This window comes from Caretta caretta, chromosome 2, assembly GCF_965140235.1.
Source record: "Caretta caretta isolate rCarCar2 chromosome 2, rCarCar1.hap1, whole genome shotgun sequence".
Taxonomy (NCBI): domain Eukaryota; kingdom Metazoa; phylum Chordata; order Testudines; family Cheloniidae; genus Caretta; species Caretta caretta.
Genome location: NC_134207.1, coordinates 192,028,477 through 192,054,722, shown reverse-complemented (window position 1 = coordinate 192,054,722; position 26,246 = coordinate 192,028,477). Strand labels below are relative to the sequence as shown.

Below are 26,246 nucleotides of genomic sequence, written 5' to 3'. Positions count from 1 at the left end.
AGTTCTTGCTTAAGGTAGTGTCAGATTTTCACATAAATCAGTCTCCATCTGCTGGTCTTTCCCCAAAGCAAAAACTCATATATTGGACATCAATAGAGCATTATCCCCTTATCTAGACAAGACTAAATCAACCAGAGCATCAGACTTGTGGCATTTGTGAATGGATGAGAGGGCAACAGTTTCTATGAGGGGTATTTGAATGGTTTTCAGACTTTCAATATAAAACTACTACATGCTAGCAAAGGGAGATCCCCCAGGACACATCAGGTCCCATTTGATTTGAGCCCCTGCAACCTCCACCACCTCATTGAGCATCATCCCATTGACTGAGACGTGCCTGGTGACGTGCTTGTACTCCGTTCATACTTTTACTATGCATCTGTAACCTTTGTGCAGGCCTCTAAATCAAATGTGAACTTTGCTAGCATGCAATACGTCAGTATTTACATAGGAGTCCTATTACCCACATCTGAGCATGGGATGCTTGTCACCAAGAGTGGAATTTGTGGAAATCACTTGAAGAACCTTGGTGCTCTAAGGTAAGTAATTGTTCTTTCAAGATGTGTAGTCCACACAGACTCCTTGACTTCCCCTCTGTCCCACTAATTTGAGTCTTTATTGGCAAAAGAACTGAGAAGTGGTTGAGGCTGCCCCCACCCCTTATGCCCTGGGCGACAATGGTTGAGAGGGTTCTCAGGGTGCAGCCATGGCCCTAATGGACACTGCTATCCAAAAGAATCTCATCTTCTGCACAAGGAATGCATGTGCCCCAAGAAGGCAATCTGCATGGACAACACATCCCAAAGAACCACAGTTACTCTAAGTTAAGTAACCGTTCTTTCTGGTGAGCAGTGGACACAACTCTAACTAAAGAGAGAGGTAATGATCTAAAAATCTTTATAACCTTGAGAGAGAGAAACATCACACTGATTCTTGAAGAGGAACAAGAGTAGTAAATACTAGCTATTTTATTGCAGGAGTATGTCGGAAACCAAATCAGATGGACTCTCAAACCTAAATGCATAAACAATTTATTTAAAACAAATCTTTGTTTTAACATTCCTTTATTTTTAGAATCTTCCGGGAAAAGACCCTTGCTTGACAGTTTCTCAAGTGATATCAAATGTCCTTGACAGAAGAAAAAATTGTCTACTTTAGGTGGTAGCACTCAGGCTTGGTAGTGACTATCCAAACCTGTTTCTTAAGAGAAACTCAGGAGAAGAAAAGGATAAGTTCCAGTTTTTTTTCCTCCCCAACAGTTCAGTAACTAGAATATATACGCACAGCAGATGACCCAATTTTCAATGGAAGTCAGGCACCCATGTTCCTCCCTTGGAAACTTTTGAAAATCTCACTGGTGGACACTGGCCCTGCAGAATTAAATTTGTGATTAGCTTTCCATGTGTAGTATGTAGTTGTGATGGTGGATTTTTGTTTTTTTGCAATGGTAGTTGGAGGGGTGGAGAGACTACTGTCCTCTTACTGCTTTACTTTAAAATTGCAAATTTAGTTTTTTCGGTTGTATCAATGACATCAAAAGACTGACATTTTTTAGAAAGTTCAGACACAGTATCCTATAACATTTATAGAAAAAAATCACTGTAGCAAGATTCATGCTAAAAACTGTAAAAGGGCCAGTTAAATTCCAATGCAGTTCACCCACTTCATTGTAACTGTGTTCCATTCACAAAGCAGAATTATTTGAATGTCATGTATGTGCTACTTTCAGTCTTCCACCATTAGTGATGCAAACCTATTGTTAACATCACACAAAGGCTGAGCTTCCAATGTAGCATGCTGTCTGGTAGTCTCTGCCTGACTAGTGGCTTGCTTGTTCTTTACCTTGCAGAATTGGGTGGTCTTGGTTGTCTCCTGGAAGAAGTCTGGAGGTACAGTTGACTTTACTGCATGGAGCAGATCACAATAAAGCTGGCTCATCTTTGGAGATGAGAGAAGCTGATTCTCTGCTGCATGTACTGATTTAAGCTCTTTGCATAGTCTATGCACAAAGGTCCCACAATAAAGCCTGCCGAAGGAAAGATTAAATTTAGAATTATATCTAACTCTAGCTACCAAAACTATACTGTTTAGTGGAAAAAACAATACAAACTAGTGTCTTATTTGTGGTTTTATGCTACTCAGTTACACACCTCTAATGAACAATCATTGAATATGAACTCTTTAAATAAAAGCCTTTTAAAGAAACAATCCCAAACTCATTTTCATGATGAGTTCAAATCTAGCTTGTCTGCAGGTACATATTTACATTATTACTATATTTCTTAACTTTATTGGTTTTTAGAACCAGCAGGCAAAATAAAGCCAAAGAAATTTCAGGTGACAACTCCATTTAAAACTGTTCTAGGTTTAATCAGAAGAAAAATCAAATTACTTTAGTTGCTGGGAATTAGCTGACATACATAACTTGTATCTTCAATGCCTGCTTTTTCATTTGAGCACTCTATAGGAGTGAAGTATTATTGAGTTAAGAGCCCTAGACATGAATATAGGGGAAAGAAGAACTTTACACATCTATGCAAGTAACAAGAAGTGCAGAACTCACTTGCCCAAGGAAGAGAAACTGCTTTTTAACAGCACCTTGAATATTTGAGAGCACTGAATTTGAGTAAAGTGCATTTTTAACCCTCCATAAGACTTGCATCTAATGAAAGATGTTTAAAATCAGATTTAACATTGAAAATACAGATCCTAGATAGAAATCATTTCTGTGAATCTTCTGTAGTAACAGGTATAAAGAATTCTGCTCAAGTGAAAATGCTTAGGATCATTCATTATATGCCTGTGATTTCCAGACTTTTACTCTGAATTTTCTTCATGTTTTCAATTTATTGTACCCTTTTCCCTTTCTTGATGCACTTCTACATTATGTAATCTCCTAGATGTTGGTCTCAGGTGGTGATGCATACATGTTTACATACTTTAGCTATGATCTTACAGTTTGACTCATGAGTCATTTTCAATGGCCTCAGAAAGGGTATGCAAGATCAAGCCCAAACTTTCTAATTTTAACACTACTTTAATTCAGGCACAGTATGTACTAAAGAATTAAGAGTAAAATTTTAATATTTTCGTTCAAAAAATGTATATTGGAATTTTATATGTAGTAATTACCAAAAACATGATTTTGCTGAAACATTAGAAGCTGTTACCATTTATTAAGTGCCAGAGTACTAGTGCCATACAACAGAATATGAACTGTACCAAATTTAAAAGGTCCCTTACCCAAGGAGCTTACATTCCAGAGACACAGCAGGTATAAGACAAGGCAAAACACAATATAAGGGTGCTTTATATTTGGAGCACCTTGTGAAGAAGGCAGGTCTCACAGGTTCTTACCGAGTTAAGTCTGGTTCACTGAGAGGAGTAGAGAGTAGCTGGTTGAGATGCAATCCCATCTGGAGGCAGCACTGCCACTGGCAGAAAGTGTGTGCTGTGTCTAAATCCAGTAATTTCTGAAAATTCTTTTCTTTCCATTTTAGAAACTGGTCATAGACCATTTTATCATCTTCGACATGGAAAACCGCAGGATCTGGATTATGAATGGACAAGAAAATAAGGGTATTTCTAGAGGCTCCCAAGCACTCTCCTATACAAAGAATGACTGGTATGTACAATTAATGGTGCCTGTGAACCTCTAAACACTAATCTGTTTTCAAGTGTCTTAAATTAAGTGTTACTGTTCAAGTACCAAAAGCCATGAGTGTCTGAAACAAAAGAATTCAATCTATTTGCTGGCTCAGTTGTGTGTGTCAGAGTGCACATACTTATGTGTTGTGGGCCAACTGGAAAATCTTTAAAAAATCCTACTATGTGCCAGGTTAATGAGAAGCAGCTGAGAATTGCCTGCTCTGCTTCTGTAGTCTAACCCTTTCTTCCTCCCATACCGTCAGGAATGCCACCTAAATCGAACGCTGGCATATTATGTTACCTAAAAACCTTTCCCCACAACCTTTTAAATTTAAGATAGAACCAAACCCTTAAATCTTGCTACTTTTGCAGTATTAAGATAGCTTCCCCCCCGCGTTTTGTGGGAAAAACCCTGCCTTAAACAGGATTTAATCCCGAAGTACTAATTATTGCTTACTAATTTGTTATACAAATGCTATGTTAAAGTAACATTTCCAATAGATTCAATCATAAACTGCAAAAGCAAACACAAACCCCTATGAGTTCTGAATTTAGATAGTAACTTGGCCCCACAGTGTGTGTAAAGCTTATAGCTGATCATTGTGTATAATACCCTGTCACAACAGGCCAAGTTAATTACAGCTTTAACATTAATCCTGAATGTTCTGGCTTCTTGTTAGAATATAGTTAAGGCTCTGACTTTAAAAAATAAGATTAATATAATCAGTAGTGCCTAGAGTGCCCCATTAGAGATCAGGACCCCATTGTACCAAGCACTACATGTACACAGACTATTCCTGCCTAGAATTTATAATCTGAAGTAGACCCTCAATGCTTAGCTGCTGCCAGTATTAAGTTTGCTTAGTTTCTTGGACTTCCCTGTTAACTCTCTCAATACACTATTTTATTTATTCTTACTGAAACTGATGGTTTCTTTGGCCAAATTTCTATTAGTATTTCCCCTTCCTGAAAGTATGAAGTTCTGAAAGTATGAAGGAGAGGTAATACCTTTGCTTTCAAAGCTTCCCTATTGAGTCTGCTTTGAATTAGAATTCATTGTTAGACTCGCACATGAACAATGTGTTTCCTGTAAGTACAAACTGACTTTAGTAAAAATTCATTACTGAGTAATAAGTCTTATAGAAGTGTCAACCTTTGACGCATGTGTATGCTAAGTCTGAAAATTTTTTGCACTTTTTTATAGTGCTCCTGAAGCACAATTACAAATGCCGCCACCACCACCTGACAAGGTCCATTTGGATTTTAGCCATTTAAAGATAGGCACCTGAGGCACAGATAAGTCAATGTCTTTCCCAAAGACAAAAGTTGGGAATAGAACAGAGTTTAACTTCAAGTCCCTCAGTCTTAACTGTGACACAGCACTGTCTCTGATCTTCACCAATGTATCAATTGAGTGCTGAGGCTAGAGCGTAAATCACCATTAATTCCTATGGAAGTGGAGAGTCCTTACAAAAACAAAAGGGGGAAACTGTGGCTAGAATGTAGATTTGCATATAAATATGAAACATCCAGAAACATGTCAAAGTTTTTAGTTCTTTGGGGACCTACCTGGGCTACTTGTTGTCCTGTGCAATTCCCCAAATACCATTCCTAGAAGTAATGCCTGTAAATGATGCAATTTCACTTTGGGTTCTGAGTAACATGTCCAGTAGCAGGTTACAGCAACAGGGAGCCACAAGGGACTGGGGATGGGTTGTAGGATGCTGGCTTTCACTCCTAACGTCTCCAACAGCAGTTTTAGCCGAACTGATCTGGGCACCTGCCAAAAAAGTCATAATTATGGATGTACTGTGAAGAGGTCTGGCTTTATATTGCTGTAAGGAAGTCCATTTACACTTGCCATCTTCACCCAAAGGCAAATGACTTCTGTGTTAATGCTAAGATAGCATTGTTAATTTTTTCAAAAATGTCCAACCTCGTAAATATTGAGCTAATGAAAGTGACATGGATGAAACTTAGATCATTCTGTAGAATAAATTATTCCAAAACTATTCAATCTTTAAAAAGTAGTCACATTTCCTATGTTATCTATTCAAGGGTCAAATTTTTTGGAAGTTTTCAGTTGCAGTTAGGTGCCTAAATGGAGTTGGGAGCTGAGCACATTGAAAATCTAGCCATTATTTATGCATTCAAAACCACCTCCTTTGGCATGTCCTGGAGGGTGTCTGTCCTACATCACCTGCATTTCAGGGGTTAGCATTGCACCATAGGCTGTAAACTTGTGCTATCATCTAACTATCCGTACCATTGATCTATACTCCCAGTGGAATCTTCTACCTGGATTTTGACAGAGAACTGCAGTTATCACTTATATGCATTGAGAGCTCATACAATACAAGTGAAAATCTGGCTTCATAAATTGTGACTAGTAAATGAGACTTGACTCATTTAAAAAAATCCTAAGCCATTACAGTAACACTGGTACAAATTGTGTTGGTATATACAAAAAAAATTCATTAAAAAAATTGCAGTTGCAGTATTATAGGAGCCTGGGCAACCTTAGTTCAGCTGCTTTGTGTACATGCATTATAGTCTTGCCCATTATTAGGGCCCTACCAATTCCATGGCAGTCAAAAACATTTCAGACTGTGACGTTTAAGCCCTTCCCCGTGAAATCTGATCTCTCCCCTGCTGCTGGGAGTGCCCCAGCCAGGGGGCTCCTAGCTGCGAGTCCGGGCTGGGCTAGGAAGGGAGAGGACTTGTCCTTCCACTGCATGGCTGCTCTCGGGGAGATCAGACCTACCTCTGAGTACCTTCCCCTGCTGCAGGAAGCTCCAGCTCAGAAGGTTCCTGCAGCTGAAGGAGACTTGTGGAGGTGGGTCCAATATGGCCCTGCTCCTGGAAATGCCCCAGCCAGGGTGCTCCTACCTGCAAGTCCCTGCTGGGCTGAGGAGCGACAGCACTTCTCCTTCCCTTACATGGCAGCTCTGGAGGTGCAGGTGAGATCAGATCCACTTCTGGGTAGGGACCCCCATGGTTACAACACTCAAATTTCAGATGTACAGAGCTGAAAATGTGAAACTGACCAATTTAAGAAGCCTCTGGCTGTGACCTCAAGCAAAATGGACCATGAATTTGGTAGAGCCCTACCCGTTATCAGACGAGAAGTCTGCAGTAGAGCAGAAACAGAACCCAGCTCTATTGGGCCCCAATCCCATGCTAAAAATGCAAGAACATCTTTTCTCTTCTGTAATCCTTTGCTTCATTTATGGGCCACCCCATGCATTGAACAAGGCAGAGTGGGTCCTAGAGCACAAGAGTATGTAATAATTTAAAGACTAGCACAGTGCCTACACAGGGAGACAAATTAAAGTTGCATGGACGCTTCCTAACTTGTGCTTGACTCTGCAACCTTAATGTTCATTTGAAGATTTTTGTATGCAGTTTCCTTAATTTAAAAAAGAAAAATGAAAACAAACATATGGGTCAGCAGCAGGGTTTGAATGCAGGTCCTCGAGATCCATAGCACCAGTTGGGCTAAAGGAGTAAAATGGTAGCGGTCACATCCGTGTGTCGTCCCCCCCAGAGCCATATAAACTTTGACAATTTAGTTTAATGGTTACATACAGCACGGCCAAATACAGATCTGGAGCATTCATTCTGAAAGGTTGAGTGGGCAGTGGATGAGAGTTGAGGCAACCAGATTCTATTCCTAGCTCTCCCCAAAGTGACCTTGTGCAACCTCACAATTATGTACCCTTTGAAAGGGGATGAGAGAGATTTTTCCTTCCTCTAAGGATAGGGGTTACAAGGCCTTGATCAATAGTGACTGAACCATACAAGATTGCCACCCCTAGTCAATAGAAGAACTGAGACTAGAACTGTTTCCTTCTAGTTCCCAACCCAGCACACCACCTCTACCCCAAAATGTTTTCTTCAGCTGCTGCTTTGTCCATTTACTATCTGGAGCCATGTAGGGAGGTCTATGGAACTGGCAAGTATATGAACTGCAGATGGCACACAAAACTGGGGGGCTGAAGCTTGCTCAGTGCAGATTAATTAGAGACTTTAGCAGAAAGCCTCTAACACATACTCAGTATAGCTTGTGACTTTTTTTCCTGAAGTGTATAGCTTTATCAAACCTGGATTGATTTTCATGACAAAAAAAAGCACCTATTTAAATCAAGGATTACTCCTCATGCAGATTTAAAAAAAAAATCTGCTCTGAAAGCTCTCTTAAATGGTTAGTTTGGGAAAATTGAATGCAAATGAAACAAGGTTATAATGGGAAGTTTTAGGCCTCTACAACCTCTGCCTATAACTTGTCGAGTGTTCCTTTCTAAAAAGATTATGTAATTGTAACATCTCTGAATGCTGGAAACCAAAGGCTATGACCCTACCGTTAGTACTGCATGTACTGCTTATTACCATGAGCAGTCTTATAAAGTACTTACAAGTGACTTCTATCTGGTACTAAACTGACTGACTGGATTGACACCCAAGTTCCCCCCCCCCCCATTACACTCACAACATTGATTTGTTATCCAGGATATCTGTTCTGACAACCCTACCTCAGTTAATGTGGCCAAACAGCAATGGTCTTCACAAAAATCCAGAGGCAGCAATGTTGTTGGAACAAAGGATTTTTTAAGCGTCTTTTGGATTCTGTCAAATTCACGGACAATTGGGAGCTTGCTGGACTGCTTACTTGGGGAAATAACTTCAGAATTTTGAGAGGCATTCAGAAGTAGCCCATAGATGACTTGACGAATGGGTAGGGCGACTGTGTGAGCACTAGGCCTCTGCATGTTCTCCACCTGGACATGAAGGATTGTTCTTCTTAATAGAAGGGCATCACTAATGAATGGAGACAAATGACCTTTTGCCAAAGCCTCAAGCATCCATTGTGGTAACTCTAATTTCCTGATCACCTGAGACTCATAGGTTCCATTCTGAAAAAAATCCTCAAGCTTCACATCAGACTGTTCATATTCCTCCATGGAAGAGCACAGAATCTCCCTTATTTCTTCTCTCTCATGCTTTTTAAGATATTTCAGTACATTGTCTATGGCCTCTGTGGGATCAGCAAAATGGGATAACCAGTTTAGAAGTCCCTGAATGCGGACATGCTTCCTCCCCCTCCCGCCAGAGCCTCCAACTGGCAGGCGCACCTTGCTGAAGAATGTCTCCAGAGCTGGCAAATTAATGTAATCATTACCATTCATCACAGCAAAGAGAGGAAGAAGGGCTTTGTTCATATGACTGAAGTGGCTGCACAGTCTCTCTGAAGAGAAGCATCGAGCTGGAATGTAGCAGTCTAGTGTGCCTTCACAGGTACAAAGGTTTCTCCACTGAAAGTAATTCAGAGGGCAATACCCAGCTTTCAAATCAAAAATACAAAAGTCACTGTCTAAAGTTAAAACTGGACAATTCCAATGATTAGCCAATGACATAATATCCCTATCTGCTTCTGAGAAGCACTGGACAAAAGGTACTTCCAATTTGGTCAAGACTTGCTTGAAAACCTCTCTTGTGAGCAGGGGTAGCACGCTTCCACCACCACCTCTAGAGATGGAATATGCTACCTGGATCTTATCCCTGGCTCTTTCCTTTAATGTCACAAACTTCTTATCGGACAAGTCACACCCTCCATCTAACACAACATATGGGTATATTTTGCATACAGACAAAGTTTCAAAAAACTTGTGCACAATATCTGTAAAAGAATCATAATCCCCTCCATGTTGGAGGTCTAGATTTGATTCAAAATAAAGCCGATGAAACAAATTATTTCCATCAATGATGATTTTTGTGTTCCTTAATTGTAGATCAGTGAAGAACTGCTTATGCTCTCCCACGTAGCTCATTAATCCATGGATGCCCATACTCTTAACGTGTTAACAGCTGTAGTCAAACAAATGAACAATTTAATTTTCAAGTACCGCATACAAAACTGATGATCAGATTAATTAGACACTAGTGCAGTCCACTTACCTCAGCTCCTGCTACCTTTGAGTCCAAAAGTGACAGTTACAAGATTTTTTCCCCAGGTCAAAAGGAACCAACAGACACTGTTTACATATAGCTTTTTCCCCTGACAGGCAAAACTGTTTTGAACTACAGCTGCTAGAATTGCACTACCCTACCCCCATGTGACTTGGAGCTAACCTATGCAAACTGACTTTTCTAGTGCTATCCATGGGCACTGAAAACTACACCTCTGAAAAGGGACATGCGGCCACTTCTGTCCGCCAGCCTTTCCATGCCGTCGTACTCAGTGATCCCCACCGAAGCAGTAGCTCAGTGTAAATGGCTGAGTTGGTCCATAAGTTACAGAACAGGTTTTGGTGATTTGTTAAGCCGCACTCACCCTCTGTAACATACTGAAATAGACACGCAAAATGAAGGGACCTCCCCGCCATTACGTGACCTGCGGCCAGCTCAGGCCGGGGGGGTGGGGGGGGGGAGAGAATCCCGGCTATAACGTTTTACCCAGAGAAACCTCACCCAGCCGGGGCCTTTCACCACTCAGGAGCTGGGCCTTGCTCGGGCTTACGACACGGCATGGCTCCGCCCCGGGGAGGGGGGGGGGTGCAGCTAGACGGGGCAGACATGAGCGGTGCCTCCCCCCGGAGCGCGAGCGAAGCCAGCGGGGCTCGTGGCGCCGTCCGTTATATCGCACTCGGGCGCGCGCTTCAGGCAACGCCTCGCGCCTCCTTCCGTCCTCCAGGGGAACGCCAAGGCTGCCGGAGGGCTCAGCCCCTCTGTGCGCGCCGTATAAGGGACCCGTAACTGCCCTAGCTCGGGCGACTCAGTTCCGCTCCTGCAGACACGACCCGTGCCTCAGCAAACAGCCTCCCTTCCTCCACTTCCGGGGGGGGCGGGACACATCAAGATAGGGGGACCCAGGGATTACGCCTGGTGAAGCCACGCCCACTCCAGCGCCTCACTGTTGCGTCGCTCATCGGCGGGTAATATTAGCGTCCGTTTCCATGCGAGGAGGGTAGAGCGGGCGCAGACGGGTCACGTGACTACCCCTCTCGGGTTCTCTCTGGGAGCTGGTTGGGTCCGGCCTGGGTGTCTGTATCCCGTCGGGCAGCGCGGCGTCTCCAGGAGACCAGTACCAAACAGAGGCCGGGCGGGAGGGGAGCTAGCTGGCGGGTGGAGCGGGGCCGTGCACAGAGAAGCCGGCTGGGACGCAGGGGTGGGACCCGCGCCGCCTCCTCTTCTATGCCGGGGGCGGGGATGAGAAGGTAAATGGACGTGACCCCCTCCTATGTCCAGCACAGCTCCTCTCGTCGCCCCACGCTCACGCCCCCAGAGCCGCAGGCGCCGGAGTCACTTGGGCGGAGAGCACCTACCTGACAATGCCCTGCCCCATCCCGTCAGCGAGCTCTGGGTACTGGGGGCAGGCCTTGCGACAGCGGGTGCGAGCATGAGATTGGCCACACGGGGTCCGACCAATGGACCTTCCAGCCCAGTATCCCGTTCTCTGACAGTGGCCAGTGCCAGGTGCCCCAGAGGGAATGACCGGAGCAGGTAGTCATTGAGTGAGCCATCCCCTTTCGCCCACTCCCAGCATCTAGCCGTCAGAGGCTTAGGGATGCCCAGAGCATGGGGTTGTGATCCTGATTGTCTTGGCTGATAGCCACTGGTGGACCTATCCTCCATGAACTTATTTAATTATTTTTTGAACCCAGTTATAGTTTTCATAGCACCCCCTGGCAACGAGTTCCACAGGTTGACTGTGCATTTGCAGTACTGCCTTTTGTTTGTTTTAAATAGGCTATTAATAGGCTGCCAGTCAAATTCATTAGCAGACCCCTGGTTCTTGTGTTTTGTGAAGGGATGAATAACACTTCCCCATTCACTTTCTCTACACCATTCATGATTTTATAGAGTTCCATCATATCCTGCTCGTCTCCCCTCCTGTCATCTTTTTTCCAAGCTGAACAGTCCCAGTCTTTTTAATCTCTCCTCATAGGGAAGATGTTCATACCCTTAATCATTTAAAGACTCTGTTCTAAGTAGGCTTGGAAGGATTAAATGTGTCTTTGGTAAATATAGGTAAATGTCAATTTCACCGTTCACACACAAACTCATGAAAAAATAGTTCCGTCAATAAGAATAGAAATTTACAGATAGGCAAAGTGAGAAAAATGCTGCTTGAGAACATATTAGAGTTTAATTTAAAGCTATTTACTTTATATGTTTTGACATGTGATGTTGAGAATTTGTGTTTTAATGTAAAGCTTTAACATTTTGAATCTCAATGTCTACTATCGTTAAATAATTATTGGCTGACCAGTCCATAATTTCCCACAATTGTGAAAATTTAAATAGATAAAACTCAAAAAAATTGCTTAAAACCTATACTTTTGCACAACTGTGAAAACTGAAATTGATAACAATAGAAAAAATGCTTTAAAATAAACATTAGATAATATCCATCAAAATTGTAAAACAATAAACATTGAGTCCCACCAAACCTAATTATATGGGAATTAAATCCTATTACTAGGCGTTACTGCTTCCTGGGCCTTGCAAAATTGTCATGAACACATGGCCTAGCCACCAAATCTAGTTGCTTGCTTGGCTATATAAACAAGAAGTACAGTAAAATCTGCCCTAAGGCACAGCTACACTAGAGATTACAGTAACGCAGCTGCACCGCTGTAAACTCTCTAATGTAGCCGCTCTAAGCCAACGGGAGACAGGCTCCAGTTGGCTTAACTACTTCGGCCCCAAAGAGTAGCAGTAGCTATATCTGCAGGAGAAGCTCTTCTGCTGACATAGCGATGTCCACACAGGCGCTTACGTTGGTGTAACTTATGTCGCTCAGGAGGGTGACTTATTCACCACCTTGAACAACATAAATTATGCCAACCTAAGCTGTAGTGTAGACACAGCCTTAGAGACCACCTCTGAAGAGAGACTAGCTGTCACAAGTGAATACTTGCAGAGGCCACAGAACACTATGGCTTTTTGCTGTGCAAACCTTTGAAGAGAGACTGCCTCTTACAAGAGACCACTTTTGCTAACTCCCATGAGTGGTCGCTCTTGGCAGGTTATACTGTACTCCGTGTGGGGACACCCTATAAGGAAGGGCACTCTAGAAACAGATCTAAATCCTGGCAGGTTCATTTCTCTGTCTTTTTTCTGGAGTAGATAAACTGCGTTCTAGGAAACTCAGTGGGCAGATTGGCATGGATGAAACTGATATCACCACTTCTAAGGTACTTGGTGCTTGCCGTTGAAGTCTCCGACCAAAACACTGACCACTAATCATCCTGCTTAGCTTTTCCAGTCCCCCTCAGAGGTCCAAGGAAACCCGAGCCACTTCCATGTTTTGAGGCCCCTAGCCATAATAAAAATAAAAAATGACAACACATGAAAACAAAATAAGGCACCAAAAAAAAGAGTGAGACATAATATGAATATTTTTTAATTTAATAAATGCTTTTCTACCCTTTTTATGGGCCAATGCTCTAATTATTGAGGAAAAATCAAGCTTTTCTGCAGTGTCACAACTGATATTAAGCATGGCAAGCCCATTCAAACGCTCTTGTCCCATAGTTGAACGGTGATAGTTGTTTATCTGCTTCACTTGAAGGTGCCTTCACATGAAGCCACTGATGCAGGCAAACTGACAAAAATACACAATTATGATATTAGGAAACACCCCAGAGAGTTCAAGTTTGAGTATTTCTTGTAGCAATTCCTTTGCCTTGCAATCCAATTTAAACTTTGTGGAATATATTTATTTGAGGAAGATGACCTTGTCACTGAGATCTTTTGATATTTCTTTGTTGTACTGTTGCTGAAATTGTTCAGCTGCAGAAAGTATATCTTCATTACTCAGTCTGTTGAACTGCCAAAGAAACCCAGAAAGGGTACACATTAGTCACAGTGACTCAAATTGATGTGTAAGACCTGATTGAATAGAGTCAATGATGACAAGGAAGACATTGACCCTATAATGCTGCTCGGCATTGGATTCAGTAGGTAAATTGCAATTGGTGGAGATCTCAGATGAAATGCCAATATTCTGTGCTACTAATTTGGACTCAGTCAGGATCACATCCCATTGTTCATGAATCTGTTGAATGTCATTGATAAGACTTTCAATGTTATCCCTCTTAACATCAAGGGTAGCATTGTGTGCTTCAATTACCAGATTAATTTGGTGGATCATTGTAAGTAGCTTCATCCACAAAGATAGGTTTCAGAGTAACAGCCGTGTTAGTCTGTATTCGCAAAAAGAAAAGGAGTACTTGTGGCACCTTAGAGACTAACCAATTTATTTGAGCGTAAGCTTTCGTGAGCTACAGCTCACTTCATCTGTAGCTCACGAAAGCTTATGCTCAAATAAATTGGTTAGTCTTTAAGGTGCCACAAGTACTCCTTTTCTATCCACAAAGATGACATCAGAATGCATTCAAATTTGGACACATGCTTCTGAATAGACTGAAGTTCAGTTTGAGCCTGGGCAGTGATATTGAGAGATTCAAGCTCATTTAAAGCCTTTCTCACTGAGTTCAGATGCTGTGCAACTGGTTGAACACCATCAATCTGTGCAGACCGTCTAGTTTTGGACATCCCATGCAGTGAAACGGGAAGAAATTGCTTCAGAATTTCCCACCTTTGTGGAGTGCTACTGAAGAGATTGTACATTTGCTGAACAGTTCCAAAGTATGTAATTGCCTTCTTGCATGATTCAGTACAGTCAACACCTGCAATGTTTAGTGTGTGGTTTCCACAGCTGGGGAAAATACAGTTTGAATTATGCTCAAGCAGAACTGCTTGTACACCTTTGTACTTCCCAGCCATGTTAGATCTATTGTGATAGGCTTGACAAATGCAGACTTGAAAATCTAACTTAAAACCTTCTAGCATTGCTAGTACTCGAGCAGCAATTTCTTTTCCAGTTTTTCTCTTGAAATTATCAGACAAATAAACCTTTCTTCAATTGAAATTTTTGACCTGTCTACAATCTTAACATATCGAATAACCATAGTAGTCTGTTCCTTGTGAGAACAATCTGGAGTGGCATCAACAATGACTGAAAAATACTTGGCCTTTTGAATATCATCAAGAATTGTTGTTTGTATGAATGATCCACATGGCTCAATAATCTCGTTTTGTATGCGTGTGGAGAGATAATGGACTTGCATGCACTTTTGACTCTCTTGCAATTCTTGAGCACGTTTAACATGCTCTGATAAAAGTGGGTCATATTTCTGAGGAGTTCAACTATGCCTAGAAAGTTTCCATTTTGCATGGATCACCAATACGTTGACTGGAACCAAAGAAAGCCAATCCCTGCTCAGAAAGAAAAAGGATGACATTCAGGATGCACTCAAGAAGCTTTTTCCAGTTAGTTTCTGTAGAGAATTCAGTCAAGAGTAAATTCTCAACTGAACTTTCAGCTGATGCTGCTCTACTGGGTGATTTCCAGGCAACATAGTTTCTTCGTCGAATGATTGCTCATATTGATTCCAATTAGGTGTGTGCGCGCTGCATGCACAGCTGTCGGAAAGTTTTTCCCCTAGTAGCACCCATCGGGTCAGCTGTGGAGCCACCCTGAGTGGCACCATCATGGTGCTCAATATATGACCCTGCCAACCCAGCGCCCCCTCAGTGCCTTCCTACCACCTGAGATGGTCGTTGGAACTGTGGTGTCTTGCTTAGTGAGTTTCCCTAGCTTGCTTTATAGTTGTTATAAATTTTCTTTAGTTCTTGTAGTTTATTTTTGTTGTAGTTAGTAGCAGTTGGGCTGGGGGGTTTACCCTGCATCCTGACTGCTTTTTCTTGGGAGGGCTTTCATGCCCAAGGATTCAAGCCTTGCAAGTCCTGCTCCAAGCCTACGCCAGCGAGTGGGAACCCCCATGGTTCTTGTCTGAAGTGTCTGGGGGAGGCTCACGAAGCTGATAGGTGCAGGATTTGCAAGGAGTTTCGTCCTGGGACCAAAAAGGAGCATGACTTTCACCTTAAGCAACTCCTTATGGAGGCAGCACTTAGACTTCAGCTTCCTTTGGCGCGGCAGGACCTGGCACCAAGTTCTTTGATGCGCAGTGGCCTGGCGGCAGTGGTAGAAGCAGCACTGCAGATGGACTATGGCAGAGACCCGCGGCACCGCCGCTCCCTGGCGCTGAAACCGGCGGCATCAACCCAGCATCGCTCCCACTCCCCAGTGCAGAAGCAGCACTGGAAGCAAGGGAGGAGTGGCTCTCTGTCCCAGAGACCCACACTCCTGGAGGTGGCCAATGGGGCGCATCCCAGAGAGGAGTACCCAGGGCCAAAGCCTGTAGAAGTGGCACCGTTGACTTCAGCCCCACAAGGGGAGCCATCGAGTCCAGTGCCATTGGACTCCCCAACCCACAGTATTGAGGAAGTACAGCTGCCATCCACTCCGGACACCTTTGCGGCCGTGAGGGACCCCATCTCCATGACAGCACCGAGCTTGCCTATGATACGTGCCAAGTCTCCGGTACCACAGTGTATGGCACCGTCTTGAGGCAAACCAGTGATGATCTGGCTGTCGGCACCGTTGGTCGAGCCCCAGCACCGCTCGGAGTCCCGGTACCGCTCCTCGTGATGGCACCGGTCGTACTCGCAACACCGGTCGAACTCATGGCGCTGCTCCAGATTGCGCCAGCACTCCCAATCATGACGCCAATCTGCACACCTGTCGCCTTCGAGGGGCAGATCCCGGGCTGGGTACTGGTCCCAGCGTCGCTCACGGTCCCTGTGTAGCTCCAGGTCACAGTAAGGTTCCAGGTCGTGGCACCACTCCCCAGCCTTGTGGCACCGCTACCTAGCTTCTCGGCACCACTCCCCAGTTTCGCAGCAGCACTGCTCGCTGGCTCAGCTCTGCTTGGCACCATCCTGACCCTCACGGTCCCGATCCCATTCCTTGGGCTCGGAGGCAGGGTCTAGGTACTCGGAGCGGGACCAGCACTGGTCAAGCCGTAGATGGCCTGAAGTGAGGGGAGGGCCATGGCTGGCGCAGTGGCAGGGACCAGCTCAGTGGCCATTTTGGACCCCGTGGGTGTACCACCAGGCCCAGGGTGCACAGTCTAAAGCAGGGGTTCCTGGCAGGCCACAAGACGTTTTGTTGGCCTAAGCGTCTGCAGCTACGGCCTCTCCGAGCAGCTGCAGTTCGCTGTTCCTGGCCACTGGGAGCTGCGAGCGGCCGAACCTGTGGATGCTCAGGTAAACAAAGCATCTCATGGCCTGCCAGGGGCTTACTGCGAACCAAGTTTGGGAACCCCTGGTCTAAAAGCTCCCGGTTGGCCACCTCTGAACTGAGGGTGCCTGAGGCCTCAGTCATTCGGCCCCCGCACTGCTTCAGAACTGATTCCAACTCTGGTTCCTGAGGCGGATAGCGAAGCAGGTCATCGGGCTCCTGATGAACAGGAGGGTCGGGAGGACCCTATTCCTCCCTTGGCCTCTTCGTCATTCTCCCCAGACGAGGCCGTCACAGGCACTTCCATATCCAGGCCACCTCTTATAGACAGCCGCACCCACCAGTACCTTCTGCGCAGGGTGGCGCGCAACATGGGCCTGCAGGCCAAGGAGGTGGTGGAGTCAGAGGACCAGATGGTAGACATTTTGGCCCTGGAAGGTCCGTCGAGGGTTGTCCTTCCCCCATCAAAACTATTCAGGCCAATGCTAAGACTATCTGGCAGACTCCAGCCTCCATCCCCCCTACAGCCAAGGGTGTGGAGAGAAAGTACTTTGTGCCCTGGAAGGGGTACAAATGTCTCTTCAAGCACCCACAGCCCTGCTCTCTGGTGGTTGAGGCCGTGAATGAGAAAGAAAGGCAGGGGCAGCAGGCCCCAGCACCCAAATCCAAAGAGGCCAAGTGACTGGACTTATTTGGCCGCAAGGTGTATTCCACGGGAGGGCTCCAGCTCAGGATTGCCAACCAGCACGCAATCCTGAGTCGATATAACTTCAATTCCTGGAACTCCATGCTCAAGTTCAAGGAGCTTGTGCCACCTGAGTCCAGGGAGGAGTTTGGGGGTATAGTAGAGGAGAGCAAGGCAGTGGCACGGACCTCTTTACAGGCCTCACTGGATGCTGTGGACTCGGCAGCATGTACCTTGTCCTAAGGAATTGCCATGAGGCGCACATCTTGGTTACAAGCCTTGGGCCTGAGATTCAACAGACAATGCAGGACCTGCCCTTTGATAGAGCAGGCCTGTTCGCGAAACAGACAGACTCTAGGCTGCATAGCCTAAAGGACTTGAGAGCAACCATGAATTCCTTGGGTATGCACACCCCAGCAACCCAAAGGAAGCACTGCAAGTCCCAGCAGCCGCAACGGCACTCGTATCCTCCTCGTCCAAGGTAGGACTTTTACAGGCGGAGGGGAAGGAATGACAGAAGAAAGCCTTCCAACCCTCGCTCTGGACAAGGTCAGGGCCCAACCAAACCATCGTCTGGTTCCAATCAGGCCTTTTGAAGCGATGCCCGAGGACGGCATACCAGACTTACCCCCGGATCCTTTCCTGCCCTTTTTGAATCGTTTGTCCCACTTATACTGTGCATGGTCCCAAATAACCTCGGACCACTGGGTCCTCCTCATGGTGGTGCACGCACACCTAATTGGAATGGATCTGAGCAACACATCTCGAAGAACAACAGTTACAAGAGGTGAGTAGACGTTTTTTTCTTTGTGTGACGTTGAACTCTCATGTGATGGTATTTAGTTTTTCAACTTCCTCCAACCTCTGTTGATGCTCCATCCTGATTGATCAGAGAGAACTGATGCATTTGCAGCACTTTTGTTCAAAATGAAGCAGGGTGCACTGTACAGAGATTGTTTTTCCGTACTCCAGCATAACCAGTCTCTTGTGCAGGTCTCACTATCTGGAAGAGTTTTTGTCAGCAGATGAGTAGGGAAAGCATGATTATCAGCATCTCATGGAATGTTACTTGGAATTTCAAAACAATTAATTTGAAGAAAAGATTGCATTTGGGCAGCACTGCTCTTGTCAATAATTCCAATGTCAGTCACAGTCAAACCTGTAATACTCATGAAATGCTCTTGCTGCTTAAGATCTACATCTTCGTGTTGCTGTTGAGTTTCTTGATTGTACACAGAATCTTCTGCTGCAACTGTTACTGTTGGCACATCTCCTTCTTGACTACTTTCCTCATGTTCAGGTATTGGCATCGAAATATCATATGTTGCAGTTGAAGAGTTTTCATTATTTGTAGCATTGTTTGTTGGGTAAGGTGTGTTTTCCAGTGGTTTGAGGAATAAAGTTATTCGCTTTGAGCTGTTAGCTGCTGCTTCACTCAGTTGTTTTCGCCATCTGTTGCTTGCACCACTTTCAAATCTCCTCTTCATAGTGATCTATCTGGTCAATATGTAGCCTATCCACACTTGAAGTATTCTGCTGCAAATAAGTAGCTTATCTACACTTGAAATCTTCAACTGTAAACATGTACACAAATGCCGAATGGTACACAATTGCTGAAAAGACGTAAAATGAAGGAATACTAATTAAGAACACAAAATGAAACAGATTATTATCCTTATCACTGAATCAAAACTCAAGCATGCAAGGTATAATATAACAGGCTGAGCTGAAGACAAAGGGATGACATATATATATATATAGTGTAACCCTTCTGCCTGTCAGAGTTGGCAGCAACAAGGGCTGGGTTCAGTATCTAGGGGTTCCATTCCAATAACACAATGCAAAACTGGCTCGAGCCCCCACTCAGTGACCTGGGACAAATATATACCACCCCCGCTGGGCGCCTCCAAGAGGCAATACTTCCCCTCTCGCAAGCACATAGTCTGAGTGTACAAAAAGCCTTTTAATAACAGAGAGAAACAATGTGGCATTATGTTGGGGAAACACCACCAACAGGATTCATAACACAACCCATGAGCAAAAAAACCCACCCCAAGCAAATTGGGGCATGTCCTTTCCCTTTGGTTCTTGAGTCCAGCAACCCAAATCACCCAAAGTCCCAAAAGTCCAACGACCCAAAAGTCTCTGTCCCTGGTCAGGGCAGCCCCAGAGCTCAAAAGTTTATCTGCAGAGTTTTACTTCCCAACCTGGGTGGAGATTGGGGGTGGGGAGAGAGAGTAAGGGCACCTTACGTGGTCCAAAGCTGATGGCCCCACCTCTCCATGGGGCACCTCTCCATGGGGCTCCCCATGGGCTGCTGTAGGCATCCAACAAAGAGCTCTGCTCCACCAGCCGCTCCGCTCACCGTCCCGCAAACTGCTCTGCTCCACCAACTGCTCTGCTCGCCGTCCCGCAAACTTCTCCACCATATATCTTCAGGCTCCCCCACTACTTAACACAACACTCAGTGATTTCAGCTCTTTGTAAGTTTAGCTCTTTTGTGATTTCAGCTTATAGTAGGGGAGCCTCAGTGCTGGTGTACCATTAGCGCAAAGGGAATTCAGCTCAGCAGCCTGTAACTAGACTCCTAATGGAATCAAAATTAGCTCTGATATTCCACAGTGGAGAGAGGAGGAAGTGCAATTAACATGTAAGGCCCTCACCAGGGGGCCTATGCCACAAAGTATTAATACCTGTCCCCAGCCTCTCTCAATTCAGAGTTTTGGAACCCATGTCCCTTGCCTAGCGAGTGCTACTTAATTGATGGCGAGTCCCTCCATCATAACAAAAGGCCAAGTCAGTTCCACTGTCCTTGATTCCCATAATCAGGGTAATAACAATTTATTCTTCCTGCCCCAATAACAGAGACACTGGGGATCCTGCAGCAGCCAAAGTGACCATTTGGGCAGCTATGGCCTCATTCTAGGTGGGGTGGGTGTGCCTATGCAAATGAGATCAGTCCCTGAAGTTCTTTTCCACAACTTGCCCCACTTCACCACCAGATGTCAGGGTGGAGCTCATCCTGACTCTGCTTACAATAGTAAACACAGATACGGATATAGACAGAGGGATAATGTCCAAAAATTTCAAACGTGTCCTCACAAAACTCACTGTACAAGATTATCCTTACAAATTTTCACCTTGAATCTGGGCCTATAGCCTACGAAAGCCTATGATGACGGCCAAACTACCGAGCTAGGGCTCAACCAACCAACCAGTCACCTCTTTTAGCTAGCATATGAAGATAATAATGAGGAATTTTCACACATAAATAATTCCTTAGTCAACTAGACATAAAACTATAAAAACAGTAAAATGTAACAATTTGTACCTTGCAACACGCACTTGATCCAGCACCAGCCAGTAGTAGTGGTTTGTTTATATAATCAGGTGATCTGAGAGTACACGTTCATCACGGTCTAATCTTGTGCCATCAGAACCAATATATATTTATTAATATTTATGAACATTTTAAACTCTTTAATATGACAAAATCTATATCAGTTAACAAAAAAATTATGTCTATTACCAAATCACATCTCTTATTTGCTTAAATTTGCAGCTCTAAGCTGAGAGAGTGTGTCACATTTTGATCCGATAGGGATGCGCATAAAAACGAAAGTTATCAAATACCAGAAAATTAACAAGTGTCTAAATTGAGTCCCCCTTTGAGCTTGAGGCCCAGGCCAAATGGCCCTCCTGCCCCCCCAACCCCCAGCTGATTGGCCCTGAGCTTTTGATATGTGACGAGATGATAGCTTGAGGTGTGGTATTTTAATTAGCAACCTAAATATCTTGATAAAACTTTAGAGTATTACATAAAATCTTATCTATTTTTCTGTTTTAGGTGTTGTCCTGTGAACATCACTGGAAGAATAAGAGCATTACTAAGGAGACTTGAATATGAAAGATACGTTATAGATAAATGAATGTGATCTCTGTTACATGGAGCAATGCTGAAATTCCAAGAGGCTGTTAAACATGTCAGTGGTTCCGCACCTATTTCCACTTGCTCTGAAACCTTGATTGCAAGAAGATATGTTCTTCAGCAGAAACTTGGCAGAGGAAGCTTTGGAACAGTCTATCTAGTTTCAGACAAGAAGGCAAAACAAGGAGAAGAATTGTAAGTAAGCATCTTATATAGTGTGTTGACTCAATGTATTTGGGAAAAAAATTGGCCCATATTTCTAATTTTTTTTGTTTTTGTTTTCTTTGGTGCCCCATTACCTCCCAATTTAGTATTACCTGCAAATTTCATTAATACACTCTTTACCCTATCTTCACTGATGGTGCTAAATTGGCTGACGCTGAACCTGGCACTCCACTAGATACCGTCTTTCCAACTCAATACATTATTGTGTAGGCTTCTTCAGTAAGATTTCAGTCTGTGTTATGGTGGTCTTAATCAAGCCAGTTTTAACTGATTTTATAAGTTAAATTTTCAGTCTATCTTCCATATATATCCCTCCTGTCCATAGTATCTAAGTACTTCTCAAACAGTAAAAAGAACTCTATCAAATGGATTACTAAAATCCTGATACATCTAGGGTTAAATTCACTCTATCCATTACTTAAATGCCAGTTACAACTTATATGAAGCTTAAGTGGTATATAGGGTCTTGTGCTAATTGAACAGGGGTGAATTTTATCCCTTCTGTATAAAATGTCGTTTGTACATTCATGTAATTGAGAGGACGCAGTGAGAAGGCATATATCCACCATAACAGTTTTCCTTTTCTCCAGTGTACCAAAACTGCTTACTTCTGACAAAAAAGGAAAATAATGTGGTCCACAAGATCTTTCTTGAGGAGGTCTATTAAAATTTTCACCACTCATAATGCATTTCCATTCCATGCTCAGTGACCTTCATGAAAATATTATCTTTATTTACTTGAATATTTAAAAATTGTTATAAAGTGCAAAGAGAGAGATCCCCAAAAATGATACAGTTCAATTGCTGTGGTATCTAACTCGGTAATGCTCTGTCCAATTATAAATGGCCTTTAAAGCAATCAAGCTGGGAAAGATAAGAACAAGGTAAGAACATTTCAGAATTCCTGCTTTTCTTTTATGGATCTGTCCCCTTCAGGTGACTTTTCCCAGGGTTTGTCTAATCTATCTAAGTTTTTATACCATGCCAGTCACTTTAGTGTTGTAGTCAGGGTACCATCATAAAGACTCAGTTAGATTGTTGGAGGGGACCTAAGAGAAGCTGGTAGCTAAACCAGCAGAAAATACAGAAGACTTTTTCTGTTTTTGATGATAAAATTGGATGCCTGCTTGTCTAATAAGAAAGGAGAGGTAATGACTATAGAAATCGTAAAGTGAAAGCTACCATGGCTACTGTACTTGTAATTGATAACAATTTTTTTTATTTAGTCTCAACAATCTTAATTTTGTCTCTACCTGAAAATGGACACATTTTCATCAATTTATTTTATAATTTCAATAGGATCACAAAATATCACAGACTTAACACTTCCAAGGAATGTTAACAGCTCTGCATGTGAAATCAAATTTGGGTGCATGTCTAATATCATTGGATGAAATTTCTTGTTGTATAAAACTATATTCTCATCACTCTGACAATTTTACAGACTGGGACTTTAAAAAGTATCTTTTCCCTGTAATCTAGAATTTTGTGTGTCCATTGGACTTGATACTGATTGCTTCATGTCTGACACCTCAATTGGATAATTTTTTCATCCAGAAATAGGCTCTTTTCCTTAAGCTTGGAACCACTCAGTAACCTAACCTATGTGAGGAATCAAATTTTCTGTGATGACTTGGATATTGGCTCAAAAGGTAACATTAGTGTTGGTAATCCAACTGTGGTCAGCACATATGTAGTATTCTTGTTGAAGATACTGATAGCGCATCACCTAGCCATATTTGATGAGAATATTCAGCTAATAGAATTTCTGATTTCTGAAAAATTTGGACACTTGCTTATTGTGTAGAAGAGATATCAAGGCTCATCGGAGTGTGTTGGGGAGCCCCCTGATACCTGGAACGTTTACAGATCCAAGAGCTAGGTGCATGCAGCAATATTTCAGTCACTTCAACTAGTGTCAGTAATAGCAGAGTTCTTTTTCATATTTTTCAGAAATATTAAAGTGCACATTGTACAGTAGCCATTTTGGTAGGTCACATTTCCAATAAATGATACATTTGTTAGTTATTATGTTATAGTAATTAGGTTAACAGGGAATTGAAAGAGTCCTATTCATTTTAAACCCAGGTATTTTTTTTTATCTTTTTCCAGGACTAAGAAAGAAAGCCCTTTCAGGCAGTTTTGTGATGTTTCAGCACCCTGTATCCATAAGAATGCTTTATGACATAAGAGACCTACATATAATCTACAGAAGATACTTTCCCAACAGAAAGGGGCAGGGAAGCGGGTTTTAGTAGTTACACTGTATATTAAGGGTACATTTATAAATAGTTTATAAAGATTTAAAAATGATTGATAAATGCTTTAATAGATAGTTAATCAATTTTTATACAGTTCCACGGGTCAATATGTTGTTTATAACCATCTGTTACACCTTCTGCTGATGTGCTTTCAGGCTTCTATAATGTATGCTACTCATATCTGTAACATGCTTATAACATCTATTAATCATTTATTAACCTTTGGTAAACTATTTATAAGTTTACTTTTTATATAAGGCATGACCATTTTGTTTTCTGATTTTTACGTGTGCCAAATTAGTTTCCAGCATTTTTAAGGCAACTTTCCATTACAAACTTGTGGTTATACTGCATTTGTGTGGAAGCCTGCAGAGAGTTAGAGACCCACAAAGATATCTTGACTATTAGTGAAACATTATAGTTTTGCCAAAGCAAAGCATTTTGCTATTTTACCTTGAAAGAATTGCTCATTTGTGAGAAAACTAAAGTCAGTTTTTGCAATTGGAGGGTGACATTGCACTACAAAAAATGGCAACATTTCTGCTGGAATAAATTAGCACCGTCTTAACAGTGAGAAGCTGGAAATGATGACATCTCACCCTAGATAAAATTATTATTAACAATATAAGTATTTATTTATGTTGCTGTAGTGCCAGGTGTTTTCTAAATGCAGAAGAAGACAGGGTACGTATGCTGAACAGATTACAATCTAATGTTTTGTTACTGTACTGCTTAGATGCTTAACTTTATGATAATCTGATCATGATAGGCGTGACTTTGCTAGGACCATTCATGTGTAAAGTTAGCCATGTGCATAAAGTCTGCAGGAATAGGGCATTCAAGTCGTGATGCTGAAGAACAACTCTGAAAAATATAATTTGAGCATTCTAAACAATGTTGATCAGTTAACTCTTCCAAAGACTCCTGTCTCCATTTGAGAGATAACTGAGACAACCTTCATGGAAGAGTTTATTTCTATTTTGGACATATGCAAAACTTACAAAATAAATCGGACCAACTCTTTTGAATTCATATCTGAAGCAGTCTGCTCATAGTCTGCTCTTATTTTGTTTTGGTAATGTTTGGATGTTTCCGTGACTGAGACAGTCCTAATGAAGATTGGCCAACAGAAAAAGCTGTGTGTTTTGGGCAGTGTCTTCATGTATTCTTGAATATGGCATGAGCAACTCACTGTAGATGAAAGCACTTTGCATGATTGAAATTTGAATGTTTGGGGCTGAAGTGGCTGTATTTTCAGCAGCAAAAACATGAATTAAATTGAAAAATATATTTTTGCCTTCACAGAAGTGGCTGTGCAAATCCATATGGTAGAATAGGCTGACATTAGGACTCATTTCACATTTATCTCTGTCCCAAGTGGTAAAGGCCATGCAGTTTTAAGTAATCTCAGAGGAAGTGCCCTTCACTTCAAACAATTTGCATGCTGATCTGTTATGACATCTTATCAGTAGATACACAAACCTGCCTTCCCCAGATCCACTATTTTGGAATTATAAGAGACACGAGAACAAGAAGCAGTAACATTTATTTTTAGAAAGCTCCAAAAGTACCAACTGATCTTAACATTATCTAACTAAACTAAGTACAAAGACTATGTAGACTAAAACCTGAAGTGAGCAGCATTGAGAAAGGAGAGAATAGATAGTTCCATGGCTACTGTTACTGGCAAAAGAGGATCTATGAACTGTAAGAGGTACTAATCCTCTACATCTTCTGTTGGAGAATTTGCTTCCGGGAGTCACTGTGTGCACTCCTTCCTCCACCCCCATTGCTTTAAATTGGTCCTGGACATGTGAGGCATTGTGTATGTCCCCTGCAGAGCCATTACCTTTGGAGAACTCCAGATACTGGTAAATTATCTTCCTTATCAAAGTATGATGAAGCAAAACATTTCTTAAACCCAAACTAGCAGAAATTGCAAGGTCTGAGGAGCCTCAAGTGGATGAAATGACTATTTATTCTTTTCTACTAGATTTATGATAGGTTTAGGTTTGAGGTGAATGGTTCAGGAGTACTACTTCTTTAGCAAGGCTTCACTGTAACTCTGGTATAATCCCTACTTCAGTGGTTCTCAACCAGGGGTCCGGGGCCCAATGGGGAGCCATGAGCAGGTTTCTGGGGTTCTGCCAAGCATGGCTGGCATCAGACTCGCTAGGGCCCAGGGCAGAAAGCTGAAGTCCCACCACACGGGACTGCAGCTCAGTGCCCTGAGCCTCACCACCCAGAGCCTGAACAACTTAGCTTCGCAGTGCCCCTTATGGTGTGAGGGGTCCCAGGCAATTGCCCTCCTTGCTACCCCCTAACACCGGCCCTGATTATAATATGCCT

At 43.0% G+C, this 26,246-nt stretch overlaps 2 protein-coding genes across 10 annotated transcripts in view; one reads left to right on the top strand and one right to left on the bottom strand.

The window, feature by feature from the left end:
- Window positions 1-1,014: 1,014 nt before the first annotated feature.
- ASTE1 (asteroid structure-specific endonuclease 1) lies at window positions 1,015-10,381 on the bottom strand. 4 transcript variants are annotated; one of them, XM_075125702.1, is made up of 6 exons: window positions 9,604-10,381; window positions 8,181-9,513; window positions 5,218-5,428; window positions 3,358-3,550; window positions 1,843-2,026; window positions 1,015-1,370 (listed from the first exon to the last, which is right to left on the bottom strand). In XM_075125702.1, the coding sequence occupies exons 2-6, from the start codon at window positions 9,492-9,494 to the stop codon at window positions 1,302-1,304; spliced, it is 1,971 nt and encodes a 656-aa protein (XP_074981803.1). In that variant the 5' UTR covers window positions 9,495-9,513; window positions 9,604-10,381; the 3' UTR covers window positions 1,015-1,301. The 4 variants fall into 4 exon arrangements, with proteins under 4 accessions (XP_074981803.1, XP_048694708.2, XP_074981802.1 ...); XM_048838751.2 differs by having other exon boundaries at window positions 1,015-2,026; window positions 9,604-10,380; XM_075125701.1 differs by having other exon boundaries at window positions 1,015-2,026; window positions 10,117-10,380.
- A 68-nt stretch (window positions 10,382-10,449) lies between these two features.
- Window positions 10,450-26,246, top strand: part of NEK11 (NIMA related kinase 11) — a 166,700-nt gene continuing 150,903 nt past the window's right edge. The window contains exons 1-2 of one of the 6 annotated variants that reach the window (XM_048838753.2): window positions 10,450-10,580; window positions 21,331-21,606. In XM_048838753.2, coding sequence (XP_048694710.1) covers window positions 21,437-21,606 — 170 coding nt within the window. In that variant the 5' untranslated portion in view covers window positions 10,450-10,580; window positions 21,331-21,436. Of the gene's footprint in view, window positions 10,581-10,628; window positions 10,863-21,330; window positions 21,607-26,246 lie in introns of those variants that run through there. The other 5 variants (XM_048838758.2, XM_048838756.2, XM_048838757.2 and 2 more) reach the window with 5 other exon arrangements.